General features: G+C 33.7%; 2 protein-coding genes across 4 annotated transcripts in view; one reads left to right on the top strand and one right to left on the bottom strand.

Moving 5' to 3' along the window:
• Window positions 1–8: 8 nt before the first annotated feature.
• LOC106051367 (uncharacterized) lies at window positions 9–11,132 on the top strand. Of its 2 annotated transcripts, none has more exons than XM_056012884.1 (8): window positions 9–76; window positions 2,075–2,936; window positions 3,495–3,679; window positions 5,226–5,315; window positions 5,952–6,113; window positions 6,847–6,962; window positions 7,974–8,131; window positions 10,025–11,132. In XM_056012884.1, exons 2-8 carry the CDS (start codon window positions 2,078–2,080, stop codon window positions 10,543–10,545), a joined length of 2,091 nt encoding a protein of 696 aa, XP_055868859.1. In that variant the 5' UTR covers window positions 9–76; window positions 2,075–2,077; the 3' UTR covers window positions 10,546–11,132. The 2 variants fall into 2 exon arrangements, with proteins under 2 accessions (XP_055868859.1, XP_055868858.1); XM_056012883.1 differs by having other exon boundaries at window positions 12–76; window positions 2,041–2,936.
• Window positions 11,133–14,479: 3,347 nt separating this feature from the next.
• LOC106051366 (UDP-glucose:glycoprotein glucosyltransferase 1-like) overlaps window positions 14,480–17,017 on the bottom strand; it is a 44,372-nt gene continuing 41,834 nt past the window's right edge. For both annotated transcript variants that reach the window (XM_056011930.1, XM_056011929.1), the window contains exons 40-41: window positions 16,147–16,303; window positions 14,480–15,257 (exon numbers count right to left, since the gene is read on the bottom strand). In XM_056011930.1, coding sequence (XP_055867905.1) covers window positions 15,226–15,257; window positions 16,147–16,303 — 189 coding nt within the window. In that variant the 3' untranslated portion in view covers window positions 14,480–15,225. The remainder of the gene's footprint in view (window positions 15,258–16,146; window positions 16,304–17,017) is intronic.

Below are 17,017 nucleotides of genomic sequence, written 5' to 3'. Positions count from 1 at the left end.
AATTGTTTTTTTTTTTTAAGAACTAATGGAAATTCAAGACACATTTGTCTGATTTGTATGCAATGTCGAATATGCGGTGAGCTTTATTCCAGTCTAGATCTAGATCTAGTAAATTTCTTAATCTAAAAATGTAGACAGGTCCGGCTTTACGAATTGCGGGTCCAAATTTAATGGATAATTCTAATAAGTCTATAATAATATTATCATATTTATAAATACTTTATAAGGCAAAGGTCTACTCAGGTCTAGAATTAGACTAGAAAAGTATTATTTATTTTATATTTTTATATTTTATTATAATAATTATTATACTATTTAACTATTATTATTTATTATAGTTATAGATCTAGTATGTATTATATTAGATCTATATAATTATATATATTAATTTAACTAGATCTAATAAATTAAATAAATTAGATCTATACATAATACTTCTATAGTTCATTATAAATATATAATATATTTTTCTATAATTAGAATTATTAGATCTCTACTATAAAAGTATTATAATTATATTATTAATATTATTATTTTATAATACAAATTTTATAAATATGTTTAAATTTAAATGTTATGATTATATTAAATTATGTCAATTAATGAATTATGATTGTTATCATATATAGAATATAGATCAATATGACTTATAATATGTCATGATATGCCATCCCATCGACTCATGTCTGTTCTATTTTAAATTTATGTAAATACAAATGTTTCTCTTCTGTTGCGTTGTTTTTATATGTGAGATAAGAGTCCTTGTTATCACAACAAATTTCCATAAGGCAAGGATCGATAAATTAAAGCAGTCTTAGTCTTAGTCACTCTTAGTCTTAGATTGTCAGATCTGACTATATAGTAACAAATTAATTCCACGTATCTTATCCATGGCAAACCTGTAACACAGACTAAAATGCAAAATACCCAGGTGTTATAATAAATGAAAAACTGTCATGGAATCCACATATTGATGAAACAAAGCATTAGGGTTTACTAAAAGAAATTTCTATAAATCAAATAAGAACATAAAACTAAAATGTTATTTAACCTTGGTTAGTCCAATAATAGAATATGCATCCTCCGTTTGGGACAAATCAACTTAGAAAACATTAAGAAACTGGAACAGACACAAAATAGAGCAGTGAGATTCATAACAAACGAATATTCACATTTGAGTAGAGTAACACCTTTAGTAAAATCACTAAATTTAGAAAGCCTTCAGGACAGATGACTCAAAAGTAAAGTAGCAATTATACATAAAACACTGAACCATAATCTTCAAATACAAAAACAAAATTTAATAAAATACTCTGCAAGACACAAAGATTAAGGCACATTCCTCGTCCCCTATGCTAGGACAAATTTGTACAAATACTCCTTCTTCCCTAGTGCTATTAGAGCATGGAATGGGTTGCCTGAGCTAGCCAGGAAAACCAGTGACTTGGCGGAATTTAAGTCATTGGTTAATATGCATGACTAAATGCATGACTCGTAGGACATAATCATCTTCTTTTTTGAAGTAACGTCTGTATTATATAAGATAAGATGTCCTGTAGGGTTTCTAACCTATAATGATTTTACTAAAGGTTTTATTCTAATAAAATGTGAATATTTTTTTTTTATTAATCTCACTACTCTGTTTTGTGTCTGTTGTAGTTTCTTAATGTCTTCTTGAGTTGTCCCAAACAGAGGATGGATTATATTCTATAATTGGCCTAATCAAGATTAAATAACATTTTAGTTTCGTGTTCTCATTTGATTTGTAGAAATTTCTTTTAATAAACCCTAATGCTTTGTATGATTTTTTAATAATTTCATAAATATGGGGATTCCATGATCAATAAACTATTCATTTATTATAACATCTCTATATTTTGAGTTAGTCTTAGATAATCTAGATTTAGGTAGAATCCAATTTATACTATTTTAGAACATTGTGAAAGAAAGATTATTCAGGTTTTAAAATCAATATTATTACCACTAACACTTCTTGAAATGTGGTTAAAAGCTTGAATCTTTTTTTTTTTTTTCTTCCAGTCTTTTCTTAAGGATTTTTCTTCTCACTTTGTAGATCATGGCTGCTATCTTTAGGAGAAAAATTGACACACAGTCTAAACAGTGGCTGTTGAAGTTACCTGCCGATACCAAGAGCCTGTTGTCTGGGTCATCTAGAGAGTTTCAGAACCATCACTTTGCTACAAACCTATTAGTGCATCGCCGTTTCATTTTATCTACGTACAATTTTAGCATTTTCAAAAGGTTGTTTACATTGATCTGGCAGCAGGGTAAAAAAAGCAACAAGAATGGGGAATTACCTGAAAATCAATCAGACCAACATCAAGATAATGGTCAAAGCAAAGTAGAGCTTTTGGAGTACAGCTTATTCAGACCTTATGGCTCTGTTCCGGTGCAGGATGTTCAAACTACTCAGAGCAAATCCTTTCCTTTTTTCGACCCAAACAATTTTAACGTGGCCACACAGCCTGCACTTGAAAATGCACCGCAAACAAAAGATATTGACATTGAAGCTTATCGTGCTGAAATTCTACAAGCCAATGAGAATTTTCTTCAAAGTTTCCCCAAATCTTTAGATAAAATGTCGAAAAATCTGTTGCATCCCAGCAATGTGAAGATCAAGCCTAGAAAAAAACCTGCCCCAACTCCGAGAGAATCCAGTCAGGATAAAAAAATACTCTATCCTCTTATAAAGACACTCATTGTGGAGAAACAAAGAGAGGCCAACTTTGAATCTGTAAAAAATTTTCTGGAATCTCTGAATATACCCACAGATCAATTAGAATATTATCCTGACATTCAGAATATGTCAAACAATGAAATATTGGACTGCTTAGTCAAATTGAAGGAATATGGCATTGTCCGTGTCTTCAATTTGTTTTTTATTAGTAGAGTTCATTTGGAGCTGAGTTGTAAAGGTTAGTGAATACTTTCTTTTGTAGAATAAATAGTGAAACAAAAGTAAAGTTTCATATTCGAATTTATCGGCTCTTAGGGCATTAAGTCATAGAGGTCATTGATTTCTAGAAGTCCATAAGACATCGAGACCACCGCCGATAATTTGCTCGTTTCTTTGATAAATAGTCAATGGGGAAGTGGTGAGGTCAGGACATTGAACATCCACATCTAAGCATCAGAAAACTTAAAAAAAGTGAACTCAAAAGTCCTTAAATCCTGAATTACAAATAACTATCCCCACTAAAATTTGAGCTCAAGCACCCCCCCCCCCCCATTTCTCCTCAGCTATTAAAGCACTTTACTGTTCAGGCACCAGATTCATTTGAAGATTTTTACTATTACCGGTAAGTTGAAATCCAAACATTTAAAGATATTTCCATCTGCCAATTTTTCTCAAACTTTTAAGCCTCGGTGATTTTTTTCTTTGGATTTTATCTTTTGTAATTTAACTAATTATGTTGACTGAGCTATAAGTTTATGATTCTTTATTACTTTATTCTTCTAACTTGTATGCGTAGGTACCAGTGATCCCAACTCACATATCCTGAAGTCTGGCAAGCGAAAACTGCTTTGTTTTAAACAAGTCCAATCTTACATAGAGCTATGTCAAGTACTCCAAACGCCTGATCTGGATATCAACGGTCTGCTGGAGTCGTTGGCATCCTTTGGTATTTACGATGACATCCACACCATTTTAAACAAGGTAATGAAATTTGAGTATGAAAAAATACTACAGTACGAAGGGTAGCTATGAAGTGCTGCTTTATGGGGATAGCAGAATTTTTCTGCACTGTCTGCAATGATCCATCGCACTTTTTGAAGGGATCAGCCATTGATAAGCTAAAGGTCATATGCCTAAAATTAGTTAGTCTCAGATATATGGACTTTCAAACTTTCTCAAAGTAAAAGGTTTTCTTGTTGGGGCAAGGGATACATAGATGCTTTATTTTTTGTGTGTGTCAGTTGGCAGGAGTTTCTTTCGGTTTCCTACACCTGTTTCTATTTTTAATCCTGTGATATCATATTAATTTAATGGTTAACAATCGTTTTGGGTATTGAATGCTTCTATACCGTGAAAAAGTTAAATTTGATGACCCAGTATCCTATTGTTTTCTGGAAATCTTGTGTTTAATAATAATAATAATCTTAATTATATGTGAGAAAATTTGTTTTACAATTGTCCATAATATGAGCTCAGAATTTATACAATAACACCCAAAATATGCATGAAGAAATTCAGAATTCCTCTTAACTAGACATAATGATTTAGTCTTTCAATGAGAAATCATGAAAAGATAAAAACAAACACTATATGTATATAAGTATACTTTATATTATGGACTGATTTTGGACCTTGATACAAGCTCATCATCTCTATTTATATTTTTATTTAATAATAAACGTTCTAGTAGCGGAACCTAAATACATTTTTTTTTCAAATTTGGGATAATCTCCCTTTACATCATTATTTACTCTTCTGTGTAGAAACTCTAAGCTACTAGAAGCTAAATTATAAATCCTGTTTACATTTCTGTGTCAACATTGGTCTCTAGATCCGATGACATAGAAATAACTTTTAGTTCACAGATCGGGATCTTTGTGCAAATGTCCATTTAACTTTAAAAGCTCAGATCTGGATGTTTCAGGGGGAAGTGTGGTTGAGAGACTTAGTACGCTTGAACTTGGCATGGCTACCTATGAAGGGGGCTCGAGGTTCAACAACCCAACTCGAGCAGAGTTGTGTTTACTGAACACCTAAAGGCAGCATGGAAAAACCTTCTCCCAGATACCCCCTCCCCCACTGGTCCACAAATGAGATTGGACCATAGCACTCTGAGCAAGCTTATAAGCATGAAAGTAATGCTATATAAAAGCCATTATTTATTTTATTTATAATTTATTATACTTAAGATATTTATATATTCACTCTGGTTCTATGTGATTTATGCCTAATGCACATGTGCAGGAAAATAATGTAATTCAGCATTAAATCAACAAAAATTGGACAATAAAGACATTCAAATTATGATAGTGTTTTGATGCTTAATTTCCACATCAGCAATCATAGTTCCAGCAACAGCAGTCGCACCTCTGTACCACATGATACTGCCTACTGGCTTAAACTAGCCAGTTATTTGGATAAAAATGATCACATCTTGATATTAACTGGAATTTGCTGTAATTAATTAATGCTGTCGATTAACTACCTGTTTGCCTTAGAGAGACTTTTCTCCCCTTTTCTTTTTCAGGCTAAAAAATTAATATCTGTCGGTGCTACGCCTAAAGATCTTCTGAACAATCTTGAACTTTTCAAAGGCTATGAATTTTTTTATGAAAAGGTTTGCTTTGTTCTTTCTATGGCCTGCTCAGTAAAATATAAAAGTGTATGTTGAAGTTATTATTATATAGGCCAGTCTGTTCTAGAAGCTTATTGTTATTACAGACTGGTATTATTTAAAAGTTATTTTAATATAAGCCAGTGTGTTCTAGAAACTTATTGTTATTACAGACTGGTATTATTCAAAAGTTAGGTATTATTCAAAAGTTATATTTATATAAGCCAGTCTGTTTTAGAAGCTTATTGTTATTACAAACTGGTATTATTTAAAAGTTATTTTAATATAAGCCAGTGTGTTCTAGAAGCTTATTGTTATTACAGACTGATATTATTCAAGGCTGGTATATATTACCTGCTTAAATATGTAAAAGAAATATTGTATACTAATATATTAGGCTAATATTTATGTACCAAATTCCTTATTAGGCCAGTATTTAAGTATGAAGTAATATATTTATATTATGGTCCAGGATATGTACTAGTAATAAAAAAAAGGGTAGGATGTATTGTAAACTAGTAAGTTGCATAGTTGTCTAGAAATAGTTGTTTTTTTTTCTGAACTTTTTTTTTTTAACCAAAAGGAGACATTTAAAAAATATTTCTCCCTCTTGAGAAGTGGCATTTGTTTTTCTGACAGGTTGACTTGTACAAGAGTATCAAGCTACCAACCATAGTGTCTTCATTTCCTGTGAATCTGTTTTTGTCCAAAACTACCAAGGCATTCAAAGAGCAGTTGGCTATAGATTTCACTATGAAAGAAATTGCAGATCTCTTGGATGTGAAGTTATTAGATTTACAGGTTGTTGTTTGTTTTTAATATGGTTATGCTCACTAAATAACTGAACTCAATGAACTCAATAGCAAGCCGATTAAAACAAAGTAGCTTTGAAATCTTTGTTAGAAAAGTAGGGTATTTCTTAATTTAGACTCCATGCTTTTTTTTTTAGAATCCTGTTCAGTGATTAGCTTTAATATTTCAAATTTGTTTCTATAAAAAAATTATGTTAAAAATTGTTTGCAAATCTTTTTTTGGGGGGGGGGGGGGGGGGAGGATCTTCAAAATTCAATTCGATGGATAATATATATTTATTTTATGGATTTTTTTTTACATGAAAAATCCCTAAATGTATACAAATATTTATATTTATAATTATATTACTAATATTAATTATAACATGAGACGCTACATGGCTTTTCACAATAGTGAACCGTAAACAACACATGACTGGTTGCTTGCTTGTGTTGTAATCCAGGGCCGGATAGGCTTAATACTGTGGGGAAACATACATAGAGAGCTGTGTTACTTTACTGTTCTATAATGACTGTATTTGGTCTACTGTACTTATGAACAGTACCTTGGTTTATGTAACACCCTTACCTAAGCACTTATTGGAAGACTAATCTCCAGAGGAACAATCCTATGATGAAAATTATTCGTGATGGACTGATATGACTGATGCATTACTTATCAAGAAAGAGCAAAAGAACAAGGTGTGTTTTGTTATATGTCAATTTTCTATCTTTGTACCAAGGCATGTTGGAGTCTGTGGAACTTGAATGCAACTAAGCTGAAGTACAAAGTCCAAATGTGTCTGAATGCTGGCATCTCTAAGCAGGACATCTTCAACAATCTCAAGATGTTAAACAAGTAGGTGGAAAACATATTTAGTACCCACTAGAGCAGTTTGAACTTAAGGGGGAGCTAATATCCTCTATTGGAATTAAAACTTGATTCTTGGTTCAAATACTTAACTACTTGGTCACCACATTCCATTAAGAGTCTCTGTGGCTGAGTGTTAAAGCATTTGGCTTCTTAATCACGAGTCCCTGGTTTGAAGACTGTGTCGCCCGAAATTTTGTTGGGGGAAAGATAAGGCAGTTGGTTGTGCTGGCCACATGACATTCTAGTTAATCGTGGGACACAGAAACAGATGACTTTTTCATCATCTGCGCTATAGATCGCAAGGTCTGAAAGGGGAAGTTTACTTTTATAAACCCTATGGAATATGTTGCAGTTCTTTGAGGCTGAATGGAGATTTGAACCCTAAAAAGGATTTGAAATTTGTTTTGTTGCTTAGAGATTTCCTTGAGTCTTCCCAGCTCTTATGATTGGGTACTTGATACTTTTTGTGGTGAGTTAAAAAATTGCTAACCAAGAGTTTACATTTTCTTATAATATCAAAAAGAATATTTTCTGTAAAGCTGCTGGTCTCTAGCCTGCTAAAAACAAAAGACTTCACAACTATTTTGTAAACGAACAAACAAAAAAAGTCAATGTACATTTCTCTATATTGGTATGTAGACTACTATACCTGTACTTCTGTAAACTAAAAGTATTTTGTGGAGAAGGCACTGTAGCCAAAGAACCAAGGTGAGTGGTAAAATACTTTTCATATATGTAATTATCTGGGGCACAAAAGTACACTTTAATATCAGTTATGTACCTATTTGGAGACACAAAAGTACAGTTAATAATAAGTTATGTACTTATCTGGGGACACAAATGTACAGTTAATAATCAGTTAAACAAGAGATAAATCATTCATATTAAAAAAAATTTCAAGGTGCGTTGGTCCAGCAAGTTAACGGTTTTGAACTCTGCCAAGAAACATTTTATGGATTTCTCTTTATGATTAAGATTGACACTCTTTGTCGTCAGGTTTCCAATAGAAAAATGTCATGCAGCTACTGTGTGTTTTCAAGAGTCAGGACTACCTGTCTCTGTTTACTTGTTACACGAGATGGAGAAAACACGAGAGATGAACGGAGTCAGTGATAGAACTACACAGGCAGTCAGTACAGCAGGGGAAATGGAAGGTAGGAACCTTTTTTTGGGAGATGTGGCTGAAAATTGCAGGGCTCAAGGTTAAATCTTTACTTGAGTTGAGTTGTGTATGCTGAGCACCTAAAAGTATTGCAGAAACCTTCATTCATATAACCCCAAGGGTAAAATAAAAATCTCACTAAGTATGATGAAAGATGCGCTTTACAAGTCAATGGCTGCCTGGTTGTGCGGTATGCGTGCTGGGCTGTCCTTCGGTCGTCTCGATGGTCCTGGTTGCATACCCATCCCGCTACCATCCCCTGTCATCCTGAGGGAGGTTTGGACTAGGAAGTAAATTATCTTCAACTCTGAAGAATCATCAGAAACATGTAAAACAAAACATTTTAAAATTATTTATAAAAAAAAATATACATGGTCTCTATTTGGAAAATGTAACATAAGATCCAGATAGATTCTGATAGGTTCATGCAAATAGTCCCAATAGATTAATATTAATAAATACTTTTATTTTAAACAAAATTAATTAAAGAAACTGTAAAAAGAATAGAGAAAAAAAAAGAAGAAACAAGTTTTCTATTTATTTGTGAAATTAATGACCACTTACAACAAAGGGAAGGAACTTGTAATAATACAGCCTGACTGGGGGAACATTGAATAGATAAGAAACAATAGTTGAGCATAACTAACCTGGTAAAACAAAAAAAAAACATTGTTCAACAGTGTGGACCCTGGGAAATTTTAAATTTCATTCATGAGATATGATTAAGATTTAAGACTGAAACTGAGAGAAGACTGAAGATTATTATTATTATAGCTTTTATATAGCGCTACTTTCATGCTTATAGCATGCTCAGAGCGCTTTTGGTCCAATCTCTTGTGGACCAGTGGGGGGGGGGGGGGGGGTGAGGTGTCTAGAAGTTGGTTTTCCGTTCTGCCTTTAGGTGCTCAGTAAACACAACTCTGCCCGAGTCGGGTGTCGAACCTCGAGCCCCCTTCTAGGTAGCCAAGCCAAGTTCAAGTGCACTAGGCCTCTCGACCACGCTTCCCACTTAACACTGAAACCGAAAAAAAATTATTTGTTAAACTAATTTTATTGTTGCTGTGCTAATTGGTGAAATAAGCATTTTTTTGTTCAGAGTAGTGAATTTAATATTTTGGAATGTAGCAGTAAGAGAGACTGAAATCCTAAGTGGCATGGCGTTGAGTAGCACCATGCCAAAAAATGACTTCCATATAAAACATTTTTATTTGGCAACGCAAAGTTTTTAAAAGCCAAATAACATTCATGTTTCAAGTTTGTTTAGTTTTGTGTCTTCCCAAGAACCTCAACAACAACTACAAATAGGAAGAAAAAATAAAAGGCTGTTTAGGAAAAGAAGGAATGGGAATTTAATAAATGTTTAAATGATAGAGACAGTCTTCTTTTAAAAATGAAAAGGGGAAGATAAACTGATATTAAGGTTGGGTGGGTGAGCCAGTGGGAAAAGAAAAAGATTAATTTAGTATTTTTTTTTTTTGTAAGAATAAAGGATTAAGATTAACATTAGTTTGCTATAAAATAAGTAACTTTTTAAAAACATTTTAAAATGTTTTTTTTAAGTATTTATTCCAATCCACATGATAGATAAAATAAACATTTCCAGAGGCAAACTATGTATTTGTTACTGCAGCCAACAGTTGACATTAGTTGTGTTGAATAGCACAGTGGATAAAGAGATATACCATTTCACCCTCGTAATTTCATTAGAACTAAGTGGATTCTGGGATGTACCTAAATTCTAAGCTAAATATTCCAGCCCTCACTAGTAAAATAAACCCACAGTTTGACAGCAAACATGGCTTTCAGCCTGTCATATGTTTCTGCTTTTATAAAATCTTGATTTTTTTAATAAATGAAATAAAACTAATGTTTTCTCTTTATCCAGATTGGACCGGCAACAATACTGAGGTACCGCCACTAGTTGAAGCTTTAAGTAAAGACAAAGTCAGGAAGAGCTACACATGCACCAAAATGTTAAGGAGACAAATGGTCTACCTAGTGGTCAGAAAGCTCAGCCTGGACAGCAGCAGCAGAATCAGCATTTTCGACTGTGACATCGATGTGACAGGGATCGATATCCAGGATGTGACTAGGAACTTTGACTTCCTCTTGTCTGCAGGATTCACCAGGGATCAGCTAGCGACCTGCCCCATCATCCTGATGAACCAATCGGAGAAGCTGGTCAGCATAGCCAGAAACATAAAAGACCTGGCCCAAAATTACCTTCACTCTTCGTCGTGTTCCCTTGTCTCCTCGGAAGCCGTGGCAGCGCACCTAGAGAGTGACCTGGTCGCTGACGATGCCTGTGTTTTCAAGGATTTATTCAAATGTCCTACCAAACACCTCAACACAATCCAGTATTTTTTGGAAAAAGAAAAAACATTCAGTCTAGCTACAAATAATTGATTAATTTACCATTTATAAAGCTGAGTGATTACTTACAAATGTACTGTATTGACATTGTTTTGGGCATTTTTGTTTGTAGTTGATGTTTACAATAGTTGTTACATTATTTGATTTGATATGAACTGATTCATTGTAAATGATTTTTTTTTGTACAGTAAATCAATCTATTTTTAAAAACTCCTTGTTTACTGAGTATTCAAAAACTATTTAAAAATGTTGAATGTTCACAATGAATAGAATGTCCACATCTAGGATCAACCCAAGCCTCTTTGTGCCTTTGGGTTAGGCTTATGAGGCAGATGTGCATAGCTATTGTACTGCATTATGGCAAAAGTAATTGAATAGCTATTTTATCATGTCTTGTATTCTTCATATCAGTACACTACAGTGATTTGGGTGACAGTTACAAATATTCTATTAAAGGCTTTGAGTACCATGCACACCTCTCTTGCTCTAGTCTAGTCCTACTCGTACTAAGTGGTGAATTTTTGAGGACAAAGATATTACTGCGTCGTTGGTTGGATAGAGTCCACTGGCCCATAGTTTGGGCATTACTGCTTTAGTCCTAATCATCCAGTGACTCACTTGTCCACGCCATGGCCTAAATTGTGCCGATGTGCCTCAAATCAACAACTCACTTGTCCACTTATCAGGGCTTAGGTCAGTGGATGACCTTGCCTGCTCATGTGCAACTTACTTGTCAGACAGACATTTGATTTGATTGCCTGAGCTTCTCAAAATAGTCTCAGACAATGCAGGATGGCTGCCTGGTCGTGTGGTTTGCGCGCTGGACTGTCGTTCGGGAGGTTTGGACTAGGAAGTAATTATCTTCAACTCTGAAGGAACATCAGAAACATGTAAAACATTTTTACATTTTAGCATCGTGGATTGGATACAGTGCACTGGCCATAGTTTGGGCATTACTGCTTTAGTCCTAATCATCCAGTGACTCTATGCCCACTTATCTGGGGACAGGGCTTAGGTCAGTGGATGACCTTGCCTGCTCATTTGCTACGTACTTATTTGACATTTGATTTGATTGCCTAAGCTTCTTAAAATATTCTCAAACAATGCAGGATGGCTGCCTGGTGTTATGATATTATTTAGAGTATTAATCTCGAGACCAAAAGAGTAGATAGAACTAGACAGGGCTTAGAGAAAAGACTCAACGACCATTTTCCCCTTGTAAATAAATGCTTTAAATAAGCGTTATTCAGTGATTTGAAGAGCCGAGCAGCTGTGTGAACTCTATGAGATAGAATAGTTTTGATTGGAGCATAACACTTGTCATTTGAAGTGTGCACTGGACCATTGTCCTGCGGGAGGTTTTGGGCTAGGATGAAATTACTCTCAAATCTGAAGAAACATCCAAGTAAAACATTTTACATTAAGCTTGTAAAATAAACACATAAGAATACAAAGTTCACATTTTTATTTGTAACTTTCTGTCCACAATATAAAACAACAGTCTACACTTAAAGATGAATGGAATCACAAGCATGGTGATGTATAGAATTAAAGTCCATTTCATTTATAAACTTCAAACAAAACAAAATAGGAAGCAGGCATGTTAAAGGATGTGCTTTTAGCTAGATTTAAAATTAAAAGCAATTTGAAAATCATGTCCCAAGTCTATACATTAGCATGGTTCAACCATATTTTATTTTTTATTCATAGTGAATTAAAACCTTTTCAGGTTGAAAAAGTTTTCTTAGTTTAAAAAAAGCCCCATACGAAAAAAAAAATGGGACACCCCACATGAGTGCGGAGCTGCACATTTTAAGAACCACTGAACAAAATCAATACAGTCAATCAGTTGAAATGTATTTCAGAACAATCACAAATTGTTGATATCAACTTTAAAAAAAAAATACTTTGAGAGTTTAAAAAAAAAAGTTTCCCTTGAGAGTAGATGATAAGTTCAATGGTTTCCATGACAAGAGCTAATAAAAGCATTTCAGCGGAAAACAAATTCCAATCAAAATAAAAGAAAAATATCAAACTCATGTATGAAAACACAAAAGCTAACAAGTTTCTATGGATGACAGACCATACAGAAATTCACAGTTGTCCCCCTTGTGTTTAACCAGTTTTGTTTCTATTTATGGCTCAAAGTTCCACCACAGAAAAATAGATAATGCCCTCATCGCCTCAGCATTACAATGGAGTTAGCACACTGATAAGAGAATCTGCTATTAATAAGATATGAGATAATCTAACAAGGGTTATCTTCCACTCTGAAGATTACAGAGCAGTGCAGTATATCAAAAATCTTAAATGACTTGCCTTGAGACCAAATATCAAGGATGTGGCTGCACAGACCTAGCTGAGACCAACATATTTTGCCAGAGCCAATGCAGACAAAGCCATTGTCTGCTACTGTCCAATTTCAATATCTTGTGGCATACATATTCAAGGGAGACGATAAATTTGTTTTAAAGACAGGTGGAGAGCTGTAATTATTTCGCCTGGCCTTCAAACATTTGTGGAAAAGGATTAATTTCCTTGCCAAAACAATGAAAACTAGCCAGTATTGGGGACAACTGTAGGAGTACATAACATGACGCATAGGACGTAATCTTCAATTTTTGAAATAACTTCTGTATCATATAAGATATATGTCAGTGACATTTAGTCTTCCAACATGTGTGTATAGAGAAGACAAAACAATGATGTCTTTCCATCCCAGTGTAAAACAAAAATGCTGACTCATTCAAACGAATGTATCAAGAGAATCCACTCTCAGATTCACAATGAGCTAAAAATGCAAAAAAAAAAAAAAATGAAAAAAATATCAATTTGACCCAAAATGGTGGGGGGAGGGGGCGGCATACAGTCATCTGAAAAAATAAACATATTGTGGACTTTTTTTATGCAACCATGCAGTCATAAAGGCAGCCCTCTGACCATTCATGTCTATGAAACGCAGTTGAAATCATTAGTCAATTCTTTTCATAGCCAAAATGAGCTTATATTAAAAGCCTAATTATTTACAAAATGACAACTTTCAGTTTTAGCTGCTGGCAGTAAGTTCAGTTCCAAGTCTACCATTCTATCTAACCAGCTCATTGGTCCCATCAACCTTTGTAATCCCAATCAAGTTTCAGATAACAAAAACTTGACAAAACAAAGATACAGACATTCAGATAAAAAATATCTGCAAACCCAGAATTGGAGACAAGGGCCTTTGTTTTATCAATCAGTCAGCTGTATTCATGAATGCTTCCCTCAACAGACTTCATTATGATACCAATACTAGATGATTCAAGAAATATTGCAAGTGGACTTACATATTGAATGTCATTGGCACTTCAAATGTAAACACATAAAAAAACAACACATATGCAATTTCTGTAATGCTTGTAATGACATTTGCAAGGGCTCAATGTGAAAACACGACAGACACAGTAGTAGTCTTACCATGCAATGTGTGATTGCCATTCAGGGGACACAATTCTGTTTTCATTCATCCAAAATTTAAACCTTTACCATGCTGCCCAAATGTTTTTTTCTCATTATTATCAAAAATTCCGAAAACTTTATTTTTGAATATTTGAACAGGGGTAAAAAAAAAATGCATTAAAATTTAGTGTCATGATAATGTAGTAATTATAAGAATTTAGTTTTAATCCACCTTGCAGGAAACTAAGATTTAACACATTTCAGAGATTAAAAATTGAATGATGGTGTGAAAGGAACCATGTGTGCATACTCCATACACAGAACAAGATGGAAGAGTACAGAAATCCTCTCGATAGCTGTACTTCCATAAATGCATTTTATATCAAAACAAAAATTAATATACATGAAGGAGAATGTGTTTCTTATATATATATTTATTCTTATATATATAATGTACAGTTTAGTTTGTCAATTAAGAAGCAGCATTCCTAAATTTAAAACACATTAACTATGCCCATTCAAATCTTTCAACAACAAAAAAAAAGAATTCTATTTAAAATGCTTTATTCCCTTGTCTCCCCCCAGTCTATCCAGATGTCTTTACATAGACCACGAAGGAAACGGCATCCAGAGATTCAAAACCAAAGAAGCAAAAAATGTTAAATCTCATCGACATATCGCTTTTTATTTCTTCTCTCGATGCATGTCATCTGATTTGTGAAATGTATCAGGGAACCTAGTGGAACAGTTTCCCCTTACACAACATGACACTCATGGCGGTGTAAACTGGAGCAATGTAAATACAAAACAGAATTAGATATAATAGTACAAAATGAGTGGTAAATCAAAGTAAAGGTTCAACTCAATACAAAATAATGTCAACAAAATTGTTTTTCACCGTAACATTCATGATTTAAGGAAACCTTAACAAACTAGGTATAGCACGATATTTAAATCATAACTCAAATTATCAAAAGCTCACAATCTATAAAGAAGAAAAAATTAAAAACTTTTGTCTGAATATAAAAAAAAAATCATATATTAACTGGAATGACATAACCAATAAACATGATCAGAAATCACCACACACTCACACACTTAGGAACTGGAGATAAACCAGGCAGCTTGTTGCTTTCAGTAACAGTAACCACATACAATTTCATAGTACACTCCTTTTTCTTTCTACAGTTTTCAAAACTGATACACTCAAATAAATATTTTGTTTAAAACAACATGTTCACACCATATTCAAACAAAAATGACCTAATTAGTGAAGCATCAAAGTTCATCATCGATGTGATTGGGTGAGCCTGAAATAAGTAAAAAAAAAAAAAAGCAAAATATAAAAAAATTATTTAAAAAAAAAAAAAAAAGCTATCTAAAGGGGAAGAACTCTATCCTTAAAACTATTTTTACCAATAATGTACATGTTATTTCCCTTATTCGATATCAAACAAAATAATTAGTTACCAATAATTAAGTGACTAATTTAGTATTTTTGTTTATTGATTTACATTTTGTTACGTACAATAAATAATGGTTTAAAGTATCAACTTGATCGGAGAATATGTGAGGGAGAAATAGCATGAACAATAATTTAAGGGGGACTAAACCCAACAAATTTAGCCATACTTGTGAATACTCTAGTATTTGTTTCCCTTGTTGCCTATTAAACAAAATAATGAATGGGGTGGGGGCCTATAATCAGGGTATACACGCCTATTTGGTCCAGAAATTCTGTAAAAAAGGCATACAAATGGGAGAGGGGGGGTTACTCTAGTACAAGCCCATGTTATAAGACAAAAGTCTGGTCAGTGTTTACTTTGGAGTGGGAGGTCAGGAATCCCACATGCTAAATGATAAAACAAGAGACACTAAAAATGTGCCCCCTCTGCAACACAGACATTTATGAAAACTAGAAGTAAAAAAAACAAAAAACAAAACAAACTATTTTTAAAATTGGTAATCAACAAGTTACAAGTTCAAATGACTTTTCATGGTTCAGAATCTAACAACATTTTTCAATACTGCTACACAATCAAATTAGATCATGGATGACTATAGTGTAGCAGACGTGGATAGTTTCAAAGTCACTGAACTAAATAAAACTGTATTCAAATTTTGAATAACTGGCAGCTATTTCAATACTTTTTTTCAAGTGATTGTAAATTCTAAAATCTGTTGCTTCTGTCCACTAACCTTTCTGTACTGGAGGTTCATACTCTATCTGTGCTTTGGTATTGGTCTGGTAAATTTCATCCCAAAGAACTTTGATCTCATAGTCGTAATCTTTCCATTCTGGAACGATCCTCATTGCAGCCTGGAGCTTGGGCTCTTTGGTCAGGGGATTGTTGCACTGTCAATAACAGAGTACAGCTAACTACAATTCTTAATTAATTAATTACAACATCTGCATAAAAGGAAAAAAAAACACCAGGAGGTTTTTGAAGGTTTTGGATTTTCTGCAGAATGGCACAAAAGTTTTTGAAGTCAAAGTTTTCATCAATATAAGTCCCTACTATGAGAGGATGAAGCCGTGACAATTTCATCATGGGTAAAAGTTAAAACAAAACAATATGATCAGACATGTTTACATCCTATCCTTCAAGTGTTGTAAAGACCTTCAAAAAAGTAAAAAGGAAAAGTTCCCCTTTCAGACATTGCTATCTATAGGGCAGATGATGTAAAAGCCATCTTTTTCTGTGGCCCAAGGTAAACAAGGGTGTCATGTGGCCAATACATTCGACCAGCCACTTTTACTTTTCCCCAACTAATGTCAGGTACCCATTAGAGCTGGGTGGACTGAGAGGCGCCCTTAACATCTTGAAATTAAAAAATCCCAGTCTTCAAACCAGGGACCTCCAGTTCAGAAATTAAGAGCTTCACCACTCAGCCACCACACCTCCATGAAGACCTTTAGGTGGGCTATTATGTCCAATGAGTTCTACCAATCAGTGACTATGTCTCATAGACTAAATAATTGAGATGTAAACCCAATAAAAAAAAATAAAAAAATAAAATTGTTACCGTTACTTATATGTGATAAGAATAAAAGATTAAAACCTTACAT

Source organism: Biomphalaria glabrata, chromosome 15, assembly GCF_947242115.1.
Source record: "Biomphalaria glabrata chromosome 15, xgBioGlab47.1, whole genome shotgun sequence".
In the NCBI taxonomy this organism is placed as follows: Eukaryota; Metazoa; Mollusca; class Gastropoda; family Planorbidae; genus Biomphalaria; species Biomphalaria glabrata.
Note: the sequence above shows the minus strand (reverse complement) of the source record. Positions and strands in the feature narration are given on the sequence as shown.